The sequence below is a fragment of the Coenobita brevimanus genome, chromosome 73 (assembly GCF_032717465.1).
Source record: "Coenobita brevimanus isolate Jiangsu-jjx chromosome 73, ASM3271746v2, whole genome shotgun sequence".
NCBI classification, from domain to species: Eukaryota; Metazoa; Arthropoda; class Malacostraca; order Decapoda; family Coenobitidae; genus Coenobita; species Coenobita brevimanus.
Genome location: NC_137026.1, coordinates 26,528,015 through 26,545,252, shown reverse-complemented (window position 1 = coordinate 26,545,252; position 17,238 = coordinate 26,528,015). Strand labels below are relative to the sequence as shown.

Below are 17,238 nucleotides of genomic sequence, written 5' to 3'. Positions count from 1 at the left end.
TTAGAAACTGAAATTTCTAGCTACATACATCTGAATTTAGAAACTGAAATTTCTAGCGTATAAACTCCGCTAAGATAACAGAGAAAATTATGTGAACATAGAAGAGAAGGATAGGGCAAGTGGGAATGTCCATGAATGGTAGGAGCACAGTGGGAAGAGGAACTGAGGACAGATATATGAGGTTGAGTGGAAATAGGTCAGACCTGTGAGGGGTATATGATGGGACTGGAGGAAAATGAGTTCAGGGGGCTGGTTATGGAGAGTGAGAGCTACGGAAGGGACTAAAGGAAGAGGGGAGGAGAAGGAAATGAATGACCTAGGAACGACAGGGAATGAGAGTAAAAAAGAATGACAATGAAAAGAAACGAGACGGACACACGGGGAGAAAAAGTCTGGAAAATGAATATAAAAAGTGGCCAGAGCTGAGTGAAGGCAACTGCCACTTTAGGACCCTCCACTGACTGGTCACTTTAGCTTACCCAGACAGCCTCATAGACTCACACCACAGCCTCTTAACACACTCACACCACAGCCTCTTAACACACTCACACCACAGCCTCAACAGACTCAGACAAGACCTGTAATGTTGTCACACGAGCTCAAAAGCGTTAACCAAACCCTGTACCTGCATTTCAGAAGGATAAAGTCAGAATGTGCATAGCGGACATAGTGGCGTACAACTGCCATCACTTCATCATGAATACTTAGTTATAGCACGAGTTTTACACTAGAAAACGGTGCTAGTCATGAGGTGGCATGGACAGGATGCAAAAGCCTTTTTATTGTCGCATTCTGTCGCTGAGGTACGGGAAAAAAAGATGCAAACGAACGACAGTCTACGCCAATGTAACGTGAAAGTACTACAGTAAATATGAGTTTATTTCATATTGTTGGAGGCAGCTGCAACTTTACCTCTTGGGTGACCTAACAAATGTTAACAATTTCAGCGAATGCCATGATATATGTTGTGTTTCTGCCAGTATCTGACCGTGTTATTCAGCTTAGGTGAGCAGCCCGGTTGTAAAATGAGTTAATGAAGGTTGTATCTGACCCACACAGATTGAACATAATATTCAATAAACTTCATAAAGAACGATCGTAATAGGTCATTTCAGCTAACGGTAGCTTATTTTTGGCAATTCATGTCATGTCATTACCTTGACGGAAATAAAAGGTTACATTTTCATTTCTAATGGTGCTGTGGTATTACAACCAGAAATAATGAAAGCAATCAGCAGCCATGGATTATATTCTCAAGCTACGAACTATCAACTGTGAATAGTATTTCGAATAACGCCAGAGAATTCGATTAGGCTCGAGAGAAAACTAAGCCACGAAGGATGTAACAACTATCACAAATATCCTTTTTAAAACTAAGAATAAACAATTTGGTATGTTTTATCATTTGGCAAGGGACGAATGCATTCAGCACATCGAAGGTACTGCAACCAGGGAACTAAATACTGTACTGACCGAAAAATGAAAGTCAAATCATTGGGAGTGTGAGCTGCTGGTGGGATTTGTAAGGAAGAAGAAATTGCAATGAATCTGACAAATAAAACTGCTTGAGGAAGGAAAGGTGGAGAAGACTATTATATAAGGAGGGAAAATGTTTCGAAAAGTGAGGAGGAAGAGACTATATGGAGGAAGAAAGTCCAAAGAATTCACCCAGCAAAAAAACAGGAGGGGGAAAAAAGAGAAGGACGAACGATCATCATCATCGAGGAGGAGGAAGACGATGGGGAAAAATGGGCTGCACAAGAAACAACCTCTCAACCATCGATTTCCAATCTTACCGACAGCAAGAAGAAAAGATTCTGGATCGGCAGAAAAGCAAAGAATGAAAAGAAGAGAAGACTGGAGGATATTTAAGCAATATGTTATGACAAAAGTCAGAGGCCGACAGAAATTGGGAAGGGAGGGGAGGAGAAGGGAGGAGAGAGGAGGGGAGGGAGGGGAAGGCAATGCATACAACTTCATCAAAATTGTCCAGAAAGCACATTACTGCCATGCCCAAGCTTTGACCTTGAGCAAACACTAGTCTCACATGTTTTTTTTTTTTGCCAAGTGTTTAATTAAAGTTTCCCATCACACACACTTAAGTTTTCTGCATCAGTAATTATATATTACACAGAAGGAAGGGAGCCTGGGTTCGCAACAGGAGGAAGAGAAAAGCAAAGATGTGGACGAAAAGAGGGTCGGGGCTATGAGGTGGAGAGGTGGAGGAGGAGGGAAGGGTGGAAGAAATTTAATATTAATTTCATCCAGCCCCGCAAGACAACATCCCCAGGCCCAACGTAATTAAAAAGTAAATCTCCCCCCTCCACCTGTCTCTTACAAAATTGGAAAATATTTGGTAAAACGCAAATGATTCCAAGAAGAGGTGAAATACGAGATTAAAGTGGAGAGAGAAAGAAATTAAGAATGTAAATGAAAAACAAAAGCAAATGGAAGTTGTGTGGGTAATAATTGAACAATCAGCAAGACAAAGTCATATGTAATTTTCTACCAGTGTTTAACAGACCTAATCGGAGCACCTGTATACATTAATCTGACTCTGCAACACCAGGCACACACTCTTATTAGAAAAAAACGTACATTATGTTTCTATTACACGATGACTTGCTTCTGAACGGCTCTACAACACTATTTAATCAGTGCTGCTGCATTTTCTTTTGCATCAGCAGTGTTAAGGAAAACTTCTTCTGACATCACACCATCACCCGTAAGTAGTCATCGGCACATGACTCACTACTAACCCATTTAAATCTTTATGCAACAATTACGATAGGCTGTAGCTAACCACTTAAGATAACATGGAAAACAGTTAGGAGGTGGCTTAACATACAAACGAAGAAAATCTGAAACTGGTTCAAACACTGTGAAGGATAATGGTACAAGTCTGACCAAACAGTTGACGGTACGTCAAGATGTCTGGGGGTCCAACCAAGTTTCAGTCTGTCACTCTGGCCATAGACAGCGAAGAGGATGCTGTACTGTGCGTCCGCCAAGGAGCTGCTGTAGAGATCATCTGGACTGAGAGACTTTCATTATCGACAACCCAGGCAAGGGAAATTAAATGTGTGTTATAATGGGATGGGTCTTGAAAGATATGTAAACGCATTACCAGACAGGGCCCCACCCAACATACACAGCGACGAAGATTTGGCTACAAGGATCACAGTGGGTGCGACACTGGGGTACGACAGTGTGTGGAACGACAATGTGGGGTGCGACAGTGAGGGGTACGACAGAATGGGGCACAACAGAGTGGGCTACGACAGAACCGGATACAACAGACTGGGGTAAAATAGTGTGGGGTACGATAGTGTGGGGTACGACAGAGTGGGGTACGACAGAGTGGGGTACGACAGAGTGGGGTACGACAGAGTGGGGTACGACAGAGTGGGAGTAGGGTACGAGAGAGTGGGGTACGACAGAGTGGGGTACGACAGAGTAGGGTAGAACAGAGTGGGGTACGACAGAGTGGGGGTGCGACCTTATCATGCAGACCATCATCAGGTATACTACACAACAATTGGATCATTGTGAAGTATGGAATAAATCACAACCCCGCTGGAAATATCTGTTGGAAGGAAACAGTAAAATGATTTGGAAATCGATCAACTAGAGAGGGAAATTAGTACCTAGTAATATTGTGCAGCCCTAATAAACAGTTTAAAGAACATCTGAAGAGCTTCTGAATCCACTGAACGATCAGTGTCTTCATAACAGAGAAAATAACGATGATGACACAGAACATTTGCCTTATATACAGATGTTAGACAAACCATTTTCAATGAACGAATTTGACCAGGCGATGAATGACCTTAGCAAGAACAAAAATTACAGTGATCTCTGGCCAGGCGTAATTAATGTACTACCGATATCATTGCTATTATTGTTGAATGAATGCAATGTAGTGTTTACAGGTATGCGTTATCCAGTGCTATGGTGCTACAGCAAGTAATAGTTTTATTTAAGTTTTATTTATATGGTGGGTAAAGTGCAGTAAATAACGCAGAAGGTGAGACCAAGGCAGCAGTGAGGGGCAAGGAGTGTTATAAGCCAGCGTAGCCGGGGTGATGACAACATAACTTATGGGAAATTTCATTACGCAAACAATGCGCGGTATAAATCTGATGAATTTAAATAACTTCTACGATATACGGCTGCTTAAGAAATTCTGGCACTTGATGAGGAAAATTATAAGAGAAAGCGCCTCCTTTTTCACCCTCCTTGTCTAATTCATTTTGTATTCGTGTGTTTTGACAGAACCTGCCTTGTATGTGCCAAAGTGCCTAAATCAGTTGGCCCCTTTTCTTATCCTTTAATTACTAAATCTGAAGAGGCGAAAACACAAAAATTTAATTATCTGGTCACAGTCAGTCAACTAATAAGATTTCCTGCAAAATTTGGTAAGCTACAACAATCAATCATCATCCAAAAGTATTCAGTTATATGCTACCACCGCTCTCACGTTCTGACGAAATAACATTGTGACCTTCAACTTTTCTCCTAGCACTCCTCTCCTACCCACCCACCCACCAGTGGAGGTGTCGACCGCAGTGGCAGACGACAGGAACTATAGAAGAGGACCTGGTGGCGGCCATGGTGGTGAATAATTTTGGCAACAGATCCTTTTTTTTCTTTTTTTTCTTTTATCTGGTGTCAGTACAAGCAGGCAGGCAAGTGGTTAACGTTACCTTTAAGGCCGACGCGGCACACCATATGGCAAGAGAGAGAACATCAGGAGACAAAGGGAGGGAGGCGACATTGCCGGGGGGGGGGGGAGTAATCTGAGGTAATGGTGGGGAAAATGTGGGTCAAAAATGCACAATGTGGTGAAGTGGTACTGAGAGGACGATAAGCCTAAAAGGAGCAGCAGTTGAGGTATATGTGGTGAAAGTGCAATTATTCTAAATGGAGAGACAGAAGAAAGAGACGAGGGGAACTGAATTGCAAGGGGTCGACAGAGAGAGAGAGAGAGAGAGAGAGAGAGAGAGAGAGAGTTTTACACATCACTGCCTCAGACGATCAGTGCTTACTTACTCTCAGTTTTATAAGTAATGTCATGAAAAATCTTTCTCTGACTTCCGGCTATCAGCTTTAGGGAGAGTCAACAACATCTGACTCAGTACAACCTGTTCTTACTCAACCATTCATCAGTAAAGCAAACCAATAATGGATCAGTTTCTAAAGCATATTCCTTAACAGTACTGTATTTTTATTTCAAAGTACCTAGATTCCATTTATAAAACCTGTAGTTCATACTGACTCTCGAAATACTCCTGTGAAGTTAAAAAAATTCTCTGAAATTACTTGCTGTTGTATCTGTTACACGATGAGTTGGCTATACAGCAATGTGCGGCAGGAAATGCCTTTGTTGTGAAGGGCGAGGCAGAAAACGGATCTTGCGGTGAGGTAAAGCAGAAATGGATGTTACGTGTTAGGAGAGGCAGAAATGGATGTTACGTGTAAGGTGAGACAGGAAAAGGATGTTACGTGTAAGGTGAGTCAGGAAATGGATGTTATGTATAAGGAGAGGCAGATATGGATGTTACGTGTGAGACAGGAAAAGGAAGTTACGTGTAAGGTGAATCAGGAAATGGATGTTAAGTGTAAGGAGAGGCAGGATATGGATGTTACGTGAAAGTTGTGGCAGAAAAGGATGTTATTTGTGAGGTAAGGCAGAAAAGGATGCTAGGTGTAAGGTGAGGCTGAAAAGCGATGCAAAATGTTAAGAACGCGCCCACGCGATTTTATGCAATGTTAAAAGGAAATATACATTTGCAACATGAGTCAGGAGAGGCAGGCGAACTTTTGGAAATACCGAAAAAATATGTTGCTGGAAAACTTCCCTTTCCTTTCTTGTATACAATCCTTTTCCCTTACCTTTGGAAATCTCCCAAATACAACTGAACGCCCCTTCCCCCCAAACAGTCCCAATATATTTTCCCTCCCCCATCCCTCTCCACTTCCTTCCTATCTCCCTTCGCTCTCTACTCCTTTCCTTCTCTCTTTCCCACCAACCTTACATACCCTGCTCTCCGTTCCCCCCATCCACTACCTCTCCTCCTCCTCCTCTCTCCCTCCACTTCTTTATCCAGCCTTACCAACTCCACCGCTGTCCTTTTATATTGTTTTTATCACCCCGCTCTTCTCATTCCCCCCCCCCACACTATTATCTGCTTCATGTCGTCGCCTTATTGTGTCTAGAGCCTTTGAAATTTATGGTGGTGCTGCAGGCTTATGGTGCCCGTGGCAGGTGGAGGCTGGAGAAAAGGAGAACAGGCAAGTGAAGAATGTATATACGTAAAAAAGAGGGTAGGGAAGGAAGGCAGAAAACAAAAAGAAATAGTATTATTTTCCATGGGTAGTGTATACAGGACAATGACTGGCATCCCGAAAACAAGGTTCTGACTTTAGACAGTGGATACGCACCAGATGCCTAACATAAGTGGCATAAGATAAAACATGGTAATACTGTATAACACTACTTAGTCTTTTTTCTTACATGGAGCAGAACTTCCTGTGCCTTACTCATAACGTGTTCACTGATCTGATTAATAATTGTTATGCATTCCTAAACTGGGTGAACACGATGAATTATCTACCTGTCTATCTATTGCCACACACCTTAATACCGTAAGGGAAAGCCACAAACAAATCGCTTTCACGTCACTCTGTCCCCTGCCATTTCCCTGACCTCCCTCCAATTCACAGTCCCCTTCCTTATTATCTCTCTCCACTCCATCCCTTCATCTCATCCTTGGTCTCCCTCTTCTTCTCGTAACCCTAGAACAGTACACCCATGTTTGGATATACTACTTAGGTAAACCTGGGTTTGTGACACCCAGGTATAAGGCATAAAAAAAAAAATACTTGTGTTCCAGTTATTATATCCTTGACCATTTCACAACATTTTCAGGTCTAGCTTCTATCAAATAATGACTATGAAATTAATATTAACTTATTTTATGTATTCTAAAGAAATTTTTAAAATAAACTTATCAAAAAAATTAAAGTTTTTGTTTACCTGGACCCGATACGATAAATAATACAATGATCCTCACACTGCTGTCTGAGATTGAGGCATGAAAGGTCTTCATGGTGTGGAGAGAGAGCCCAAATGGTGTAGCCAGATCTGCAAGATCTTCAAGTACATGTGGGTCTCACAGACCTGATCACAACTTTAATGCATTATACACCGAAACAGAGGGAGAGCTGCAAATCCACACACCCACCCTCAACATGGGCACCAAAATATAGGAAGCAATTGAGAAGGACTGGGGGCCCTGGCATTTAGGGAAAAAAAAAAAAAAAAAAAAAAAGAAAGCAGAGAAAAAATGCCGGGTCTCACAGACCCAGGGGTATAGGTCTAGGGTGGAAGGAAAGACAGGACCGAAATGAATGCAGTGTGGTTCATCAGAGAATTTACTGTGGATTCGATGGTACCGGTATACAGTCATCCACACAGCTTTCGGTCAACATTCCACACAATCAAACAGGCGTATGTTTAACGCTGGAAAATAATAGGTAAATAGGTAGCGTTAAGAGTACCACTGACAAGGTAATGGTGATCTGGGATTAAGGACGCATCCCGACCCAAAGGACAGACTCGGGTGTTCACAAGCTCCAGAGGCTTCACAAAGAGTACTGTGTATTGAAGAACAACAGATCGTTACCGAAACCAGAGTACCAGGTCCAAGAGCAAAACTTCAAGAAAAAAAAACTCACACAAAACTGTATGATATTTTTTCGAAAGGACGCTCTGTAAATAATAGTACTGTTGTCTGCTTAATACTGACGGCGTGAATGTAAGAAAAAATAACAATAAAAACAAATAAAAATAAATTTATAAATATTTTTTCAACGATCAAGCAAGAACATGTGGCCATCATTTATCCTGGCGTGTTGTGGTGGAGGTAAAGATGTTATGGGTCGATGCATCATTATCGGCAGCCTCACCGCCTGGAATACTCGCCCAGGATTTCTTTTCTCCAGATATTTTCCAGCAGAGTGGTGGTGGTGGTGGTAGGAAAGTCTGGAAGTTGGTGGTGAATGGAGCATAAGGAAACTGAAGTAGTGATTTTAGTAATGATTTTGATAAGGATATCCAGGGATCGGAAATAAGAGATAAAACTCAGAAAAAAATAAAGAATAATATACAGAGATGATGGTGAGGCGAGGTAGAGCTGCATAGGAGATACAGAAGAAAAAAAAATGTACAGCAAAACCAAAACGATTAAATCAAAACCAAAAAGAAAGATGAAAAACAGTAAGAGAAGAATCGTAGCGAACCACATGCAACGGAACAGGGACTCGTGACCCAGAAAACTAATGAAGCCAGGAAAATAAAGTTTTACGATTGAGACGAGGGGGCGGGCGGCAGGAAGAAGGCAAAAGGAGAACAAGGAATGGGCAGGTGTGAAAGAGAAAAAAGGGGACACAGAAAAGAGACTATGAAGAGAAAAGGACAACAGAGTATACAAGGAGGTGAGAAAGAAAAGAGGGCGTGAGAGAAGAGTGAGGGCAAAAAAGGCAATAAATATGAGAGAGAGAGAGAGAGAGAGAGAGAGAGAGAGAGAGAGAGAGAGACCCTGGATGACACATGTTCCCCAGGGTCGCTACATAACAAAAACACTGCGTCATGGCTGAGACTTCATCTTCCCGGGACCCCTATTTGTCATTAATATACCAACAGACAAAATGTTACCATATAAACTTACTCCAGTTCACTTCCCTCCCATCCCAAGTTCCTTAATCTGTTCAGACTATTTACTCTTCCTCTCATTCTGCCTCCTTCCCTCACTCACTATTCTGACACATTTTCTTCAACCTCTTCCCTTCTATACTTCACCACCTCCTTTCCTTCCTCCTCAAAGTCCATCATTCCACGGTAGTGCCATTTCCTACAGTCTCTTCCGGAACGGGATGATCCTAGCTGCTGGAGGAGTTGAAGGTCACTTTGGAAGGGTGGGAGAGAGGGAAACAAGGAGAGGGAAAGAGCGAGGGATGAAGAGGAAATGAGTAGGATGGGAGGGACATAAGAAATGGGAAGAGGAGAGAAGGAAGGAATGATAGAGGAGGAGGAAAGATGCAAAGTAAGGAGAGAGATTTCGGACGAAGGAAGGGAGTCAAGAAGAGGATACGGCGAGAAACAAGAGGGGAACAAGGAGAGGGAAGGAGGAGGAGAGATTCAGACAAGAAGGAAGGAGAGAAAAAATGAGAGGAGGACAGGGAATAGGGCAGGGGTTCTTAACCTGGGGTCCATGGACCCTTTGGGGGTCCATGGATGGGCTTCAGGAAGTCCGTGAAGGTCAGAATAATTGAGAACAATTTAGCGATACTGCGTGATGCCATTTGGCATTATTAGCAAAAAATAAATAAATAAATAACTCGAAATCTTGAAGAATTCTGGTGTTCGTTGACACAAGCCTCCCCTCATCTGGCACAGCGAGCTATGGGTGCTGTGATTCAGTCATCTACATACCATTGTGAGTCAGGGTTTTCAGCGCTTGTTTCTAACAAAACAAAAAGTCGAAATCAACTGGATGTCAGCGATGACATAAGTGTTTCCTTGTCAAAGACCACTCCACAATTTCATCTTATTCAAGCCAAACAACAACAGCCCTCTCGTTGAAATGAATTTTTGAGCAGAATTAAAGTTTTGTTTTGTTTATTTTGCACAAGTTGGATGTATTTTATTTTTTCATCTATTGGACATTAGGTTTTTGCATGAAAAAGAGTGAGAAATATAATTCTTTGTAAAGACTGTTTTATACTTTGCCTATGTCATTCACTGCTTGAGGTAGTTTTCAATAAAATATATTCATTGCATGCAAAATGCAGTGTTTATGTGCTTACGTGCATTTTTGTAGGGAAGGGGTTCATAACTGTCACCAGGTTCTCGAAGGGGTCCGTCACTCAAAAAAGGTTAAGAACCACTGGAATAGGGAGAGAAGAATGAAGACATGGACAGGGAAGAGTAGGGAGAAAAAGTGAAACGAGAGGGAAGGGGAGAGAAGAGAAAAAAGGAGAGAGGAGGAGGAAAGAATAAGGAAGACATGGAAAGCGGAGGAGAGTCGAAGGGAGAGGAGAGGAAAGGAGGGAGATGATGGGAGAAAAGGAGAGGTAGGGAAAGCAGGAAGGAGACCAGGAGAAGCAAGGAGGCAGGGAAATAGGGAGTCAAGGAGAGGGAGGGAAGGAAGGAAGGAGGGACAGAAGGAGAGGGAGAGAGGGGGGGAAGGAGCGAGACAAGGAGAGGGAGGGAAGGAAGGAGAGGGAGGGAAGGAATGAGAGAGACAAGGAGGGAGAGGGAAGGAAGGAAGGAGGGACAGAAGGAGGGAGAGAGGGAAGGAGGGAGAGAGACAAGGAGAGGGAGGGAAGGAAGGAGAGCGACAAGGAAAAGGAGGAAAGGAAGGAGGGAGACAAGGAGAGGGAGGGAAAGAAGGAGTGAGACAAGCAGAGGGAGGGAAGGAAGGAGGGAGACAAGGACAGGGAGGGAAGAAAGAAGGGAGAGGAGAGGGTGGGAAGAAAGAAGGGAGAGGAGAGGGAGGGAAGGAAGGAGGGAGACAAGGAGAGGGAGGGAAGCGAGGGAGACATGGAGAAGGACGGTAGGAAGGAGGGAGACAGGGAAGGAAGGGGGGAGACAAGTACAGGGAATGAAGAAAGAAGGGAAAGGAGAGGGAGGGAAGGAAGGAGGGAGACAAGGAGAAGGAGGGAAGGAAGGAGGAAGACAAGAGGAGGGAGGGAAGGACGGAGGGAGACAAGGTGGGAGAGGGAAGAAAGAAGGGACACAAGGAGAGGAAGGGAAGGAAGGAGGGAGACAAGGAGAGGAACTGAGGGAAGGGAGGGAAGAAGAGAGACAAAGAGAGGGAGGGAAGGAGGGAGACAGTGAGTGGGTGAGGAACCCTATGGAAGCAGAGATGACACTTGGGGCACGACAACCCCTGACGGTGCTGTTCATCCTCATACAATAACCTCTCACATGATCACCACCAGAAGGACTGTTATGCGATAACTAGAGGTCAAGAAATTATAGGTTCCGTCACTCAGTGCAAACAGTATTAAACAGGTGTTATCAGCGTAGGACACCCTGGACTTTGACCAAGATATAAGGGAGATCAAAGAATATCTAGATTCTAGAAAAACCAGTCAGAATCTTACAACAGATAAGTGGGCACTTTTTAACCAATACTTGCAGTTCCGAGTATTCTTCAAGGACGAAAGTAAGTAAATATAGAGCAAAGTTATATAGGAAGATGTGAGGTTCCAGGAGAGGCAGTAGGCTGACTGAATGTGGGCGGTGACAAATGTACACCGTGCTATTGACTCAGGGATGTTGGAGTACTGGGCCGGAGATTGTACTGCTCTCTACTAGGAGACAAATGGAATAGGACGGACGACAGGGAGATAGTGGGGAGAGTGGATGAAAGATAGGCCATCTATGTAGAAAAGAGGGAAAAGAGGCAGAGAGAAAAGTGGAAAGGAACAAGGAGAAGGGCGAGAGGCAGAGATCAAAGGAGGAATGGCACAGAAGGGGGCGATGTGTGAGTGACAGGTACGGAGGCAAGGAGTTACAGGGACAGCAGGACAAGAAATGTAGTAATGGTAATGGGGATATCAATGGAAACTAAAATAGGGTCGCAGACCAAAACAGCAGCAAGACGGAGGCTATGTCAGAGTAGTAGCTAGTGACCAGTGTGGAAAGTAAGACAAAGTGTGGGTGGAAACTGTCTCTCCGTCAAAGTACCAGTCCTATGCTGCGCTAAATCGTCTATGTTGAACCTATAAATATTTCTTTACATCTGTTGCAATGATAGGTTAAATCCGTGAAGGATTTTTCTTTTTTAACTTGTTATATGGTACAGCGCCTGGTACTACGAAAAATATGGAATACGGTGACATTAAGAAAGAAGTTTAAAATATCATTGTTCAGAGATGTTACACCAATGTTTGAGGGGAAAAAAATGCCTGAACACAGTTAATATACAATAAGTCCTTGTCAACGCAATGAATGATACCAGGCAGTTTGCAATCTAGGTAAAACATTGTACGTGTAGATCATCAAGCTCCAGCAGTTTACATTCTAGACATTGAAAATGTAATAGATACAACCGTCTCTGGCAGTTCGCATGTCAGGTAAACACTGTAATCGCATTTATGTCAACAAGCCCTCCTGTTACAAGCTGTGAGGCATCTACAGCTACACAGACTCCATCATCACATCACCGCCAGCCACCAGATTAGCATTCCATGACGAGAACAACAGTGAAAAACTACACTTGCTATTTTTCAAATGCAAATCCACTTATGAATTATACAGCAAGGCTTTTTCTATGCCTGGACATAACTGCGTGTGTGTGTGTGTGTGTGTGTGTGTGTGTGTGTGTGTGTGTGTGTAACAATGCAAGTGGGTTTTCTGTGTTGTAGTGGTGATGGTATACAGTGTACTAGCAATGGAAATCTCACTACACACCAGTAATTTCTTAGGGTGAATGAAGGTCCAATCCCTAATACACGACTAGGAATCTCCCTTACCATTATGAAAGTGGAAGTATCTTGGGGAATGAAGAGTTACTATTACTTATTTGTCTGCTCCAATTGTGTGTGTGTGTGTGTGTGTGTGTGTGTGTGTGTGTGTGTGTGTGTGTGTGTGTGTGTGTGTGTGTGTGTGTGTGTGTGTGTGTGTGTGTGTGTGTGTGTGAATTTTGCATACTGGTAGACATTCACCCAGGCCAAGTGTTAGTCCAGGTGGGACATCTGAGGGCCACCTAGAACTAAATGGGGCGGCCCCCAGGGGGGGCAACACCATTTTTTTATTTTTTACCTAAGAATATGAAAGTATATACAGCAGTAAACCTTCACCCGGGCCACCGATTGGCCAGGGTGGAACCCACGGGGCTCGTCGACCCCTGTAAATTACTTCCTGCCCTTTACGATACTGCATGGATGGGTGTGGCTGTTTTTCAATTCAGCAGTCTTTTATTTGGGCACTAAAAACAAAAAAATATAGTTTCAATGATCTGAAATATTTGAAATCTAAATCGACAGCTAGGTTACAAATTATCAATACTCATCAACCTTGGTACCAGGGCGCTCTCTCTATTTTATTTCTGCTGCCGTCTGACGCCTTTATTCATAAGCTGCCTCTCGTGTTGGAGTTGATCATGATTAAATCTAACGCTTTTAGCTCCGTAAGTCTGTTGAATAAAGTCGTCCGGTGATTGCACGAACAAAATAAAAACAGTACCACAGCATAGCTAAACAACAGTAATCCCCGCATGTGCCACCTACACAGTGGAATAGATGTCATCCATTTCGGAAAACTTACTATACGGTATTTCAGAATGACTGATAACCTGTGGTAGTTTTTATACACCTGCCATATACTCACCATGAAAGTATTGTCACTTAACATAAATAATAAATAATATGACGCAACCTGAAGAGGATTAAAGTGAGAATCAAATAAAAAAATTTCGTATGTTTGGCAAAGAAGTACAACACATCAGAACATTCTAAAGCACAGACGTCATTGTCTATACCAGTTCGTTATTTAAATGTCTTTAAAGTACGAACACCAAGCAATCTACCACAAACACTAAGAAGTCAATTAAGTCTTCGTATGTATTGGGCAGTGACATCCAAATGACTGATATGTGAAATGAAAAACGAAAAATATAGGCAACACATCTGAACAAAAACTAAGTAAATCATCAGCTGATGATAATCACCAAAGGAAACTGTGTCATGAGAGTGAATGACTTAAATGTCCGCAACACTGACCTTAAGATGGCGGATGGCTGGGTCCTGTAAACACCAGCTCAGGTAATTTCGTTGTCTATCTATTGCCAGACGCCTCAATCCCGTTTGGGGTGGCCACAAACAAATCGCCTCCATGTCGACCTGTCCCCCGCCATTTCACTGCCCTGCTCCCAACTCACACACCCCTCTCTCATATACCTCTCCACCCCATCCCTCCATCTCATCCTCGGCCTCCCCCTCTCTCTTCCCCCCTCCACCTCACTCACATACACTCTCTTCGTCAGTCTTTCACCCTCCATCCTCCCCACATGGCCAAACCACCTCGGTGTGTTCCTCATAACGCTTCCTATCACATCCACATCAACACCACAACGCTCCTTTATATCCTCATTCGTCAGCCTGTCTCTGCACGTGACTCCACAGGCTCCTCTTAAATAACTCATTTCCACTGCTCTCACTCTTGACTTGTGTCCTTCCAACAATGTCCAAGCTTCACTTCCGTACGTTAGAGTTGGTATCACAATACTGTCATGTAGTAACTTTTTCACTTCCATGCTCACTTCCCTGTTTCTTATCACTGCTTTCAAAGAACCAGCAACCATTCTTCCCTGCTGTACCCTTTCAAGCGCTTCACCCTCCAAACCTCCATCCTTACTCATCACACTACCCAAGTACTTAAACGTACTCACATTTTCCAATTCCTCACCATTCAACCTCGCTGTACATTCACTAACTTCATCTCTCTCAAAGACCATCACTTTACTCTTCCCTACATTCACCTTTAGATTCCGTTTCTTACACACTCTCTCAAACTCATCCACCAAGCCTTGCAGCTCCCCTTCGTCTTCACTCAACAACACAGTATCATCTGCAAACAATAGTACAGTGAGTTTCCAAACACTATCCTCTCTCACCAGGGCCACTCCAACATCCACTACCCTACCTTGTACCTCTTTTATTACCCCATCCATGTACAGATTGAACAACCATGGAGACATGACACATCCATGTTTCAAACCAACTTTCAAAGAGAAAAATTCACTTAGTTCACCATCCACACGCAATGCAGCCTTCGCACCATCGTACATACTCTTCACAGCATTCAACAACATCCCACCTACTCCATATATTCTTAACACTTTCCACAATTCTTGTCTATCCACCCTGTCATATGCTTTCTCCAAATCCATGAAAGCCGCATACAACTTCTTTCCCTTCTCTAGAAACTTTTCCACTAAAGATCTAAGAATGAATATCTGATCTACACAATCTCTTCCCTTCCTAAAGCCTCCCTGTTCTTCTCCAACTAATTTCTCTGTTCTTTCCCTAACTCTGTCTATAAGTATCCAACTATACACTTTTCCTATTATACTAAGAAGACAAATGCCCCTATGATTACCACACACTTCTTTTTCCCCTTTTCCTTTGTACAAGGGAATAATTATACCTGACTTCCAATCCTCCGGGACTCTACTTTCCTCCCAGGCCAATCTGCACATCTTCCACATCCATTCTACTACTATCTCTTCCCCATGCTTCAGCATTTCACCACACACTCCATCAATTCCTGGGGCTTTCCCCGATTTAACTTTCTTCATTGCTTCCACAACTTCTATCCTACTGATTTCTTCCTGTCTTCTCACCTCCCTCCTTCTCCCAGCCATTCCCCAGCCACTTATACTCGCATTACTTCCATCCTCTACGTTCAACAATTCCTTAAAGTGTTCTCTCCATCTGCTCACTTTTTCTCCCTTCTCCACTAGTAATCTACCATTCTTATCTTTCACTCCCTTGCTAACTTCACTTCCACCCTGTCTTACTCTTGTCACCTTTCTCCAGAACATTTTCTTACAGTCCCTCCACTTTACACTCAAATTCCTTCCAAATTCCTCATCCACTCTCTTCTTACTCTCTCTTGCTAATCTTTTCACCTCTCTCTTTCTTTCCACATATAACTCTCTCTTCCGCCTCTCAACTTCTTCCACGCCCCTATTTCTCATCCATTCATTGTATGCTTTCTTCTTTTGTGCCACAGCCTGTTTCACCTCTTCAGTCCACCACGCTGTTCCTTGCACCCCCCTCCGTCTTCTCTTCCTTCCACACACCACATCACATGCTGCACATATTTCTTCTGTAAATATCTTACACACACCTTCCACGTCTCCCATCTGCTCCAATTCATATTTGCCCAATCGTTCCTCCACTTCTCTCTTATACTCTGCCTTTTTCTCATCCTCTTGTAACCTTTCCACTCTCCTTGCAACTACTCCTTCCTCTCGTCTTTCCCTTCTTCTATTCCTCCATCTTACTTGCATTCTAATTCTGGCCACCACCAAGTAGTGGTCAGAAAGTCCACTCCCCCAACCTCTATACACTCTTGCATCTTTTACACATCTTCGCATCCTTTCATCCACACACACATAATCAATCATTGCCTTCCTTTCATTCAGTTCACCACCCACCCTTCTCATCACTCGCCATGTATACCTGTGGATCATTTTATGCCTGAAGAGGGTATTGGCTATCACCAACCCCCTCCCAGCACAAATGTCCACTAACGCACTCCCATTCTCATCTATCTCAGCAGGCACACCCCACTCACCAACTATTCCATCCACCTTCACATTCCCAACTTTACCATTCATATCACCAATCAAAAACACTCTCTCATTCCTTCCAAACTTTTCCATGCACACTTCTACATTTGTCCAGAACTCTTCTCTCACTCTTCTAGCACGATCTTGCGTTGGTGCATACACACACACAATCGCTCACATTTGTATTCCAACTTTCAACTTTACCCACACAATCCTTGACCCAACTGATCCATACTGTCCTATGCTCCTCTTCCATCTTTTACTCATAACTATACATACTCCTTCCTTCGTTGTAATTTCCTTATTTCACTCATCTCGTACATCCTCCTCACACCTGTAGTTCTCTGGGCCATCATTATAACAAACCGCTTACAGCGTCCTGCCTCCAAGTAGGTGAAGTTCGGGGAGATATAAACAAACGAATACTTTACGGAAGACACGCTCGCAGTACCACAGCTTCAACTCGACTGACGGCACGCAGAGCCAGTGTTGCCAGATGGTCCCCATAAAATTTCTGTTGATTTCTTACCAAAATTCCTGGATTTTACAGAAAACTTCTGAAGATTCAATTTTTTTTCCTTAAAAACATATATAGCAATGAAATATGGGTTGCAAAAAATTATGCACAATATATAAATATCTTTATACCAATCGTGGCAGCATAAGCGGAAACAGCTTATAAGATCAGATATAAACTATTTTTGTATATCTTGGCACAATTATACTATCTGCACAAATAATGACAGGTACCTTCATTCATTGAAGATAACATTAAATATCTTGCATAGATCCTAAACTGTGGAGGCAAAGATTAAAGAAATAGGCCTAAACTGTGCGTGGGTGCAGAAAGACCGACTTAGGACTCTGC

General features: G+C 43.0%; 1 protein-coding gene across 1 annotated transcript in view; it reads left to right on the top strand.

The window, feature by feature from the left end:
* Window positions 1-2,930: 2,930 nt before the first annotated feature.
* LOC145407508 (uncharacterized) overlaps window positions 2,931-17,238 on the top strand; it is a 28,456-nt gene continuing 14,148 nt past the window's right edge. The window contains exons 1-2 of the mRNA XM_080278436.1: window positions 2,931-3,065; window positions 11,096-11,234. Of these exons, the coding sequence (XP_080134562.1) occupies window positions 2,931-3,065; window positions 11,096-11,234 (274 nt within the window). The remainder of the gene's footprint in view (window positions 3,066-11,095; window positions 11,235-17,238) is intronic.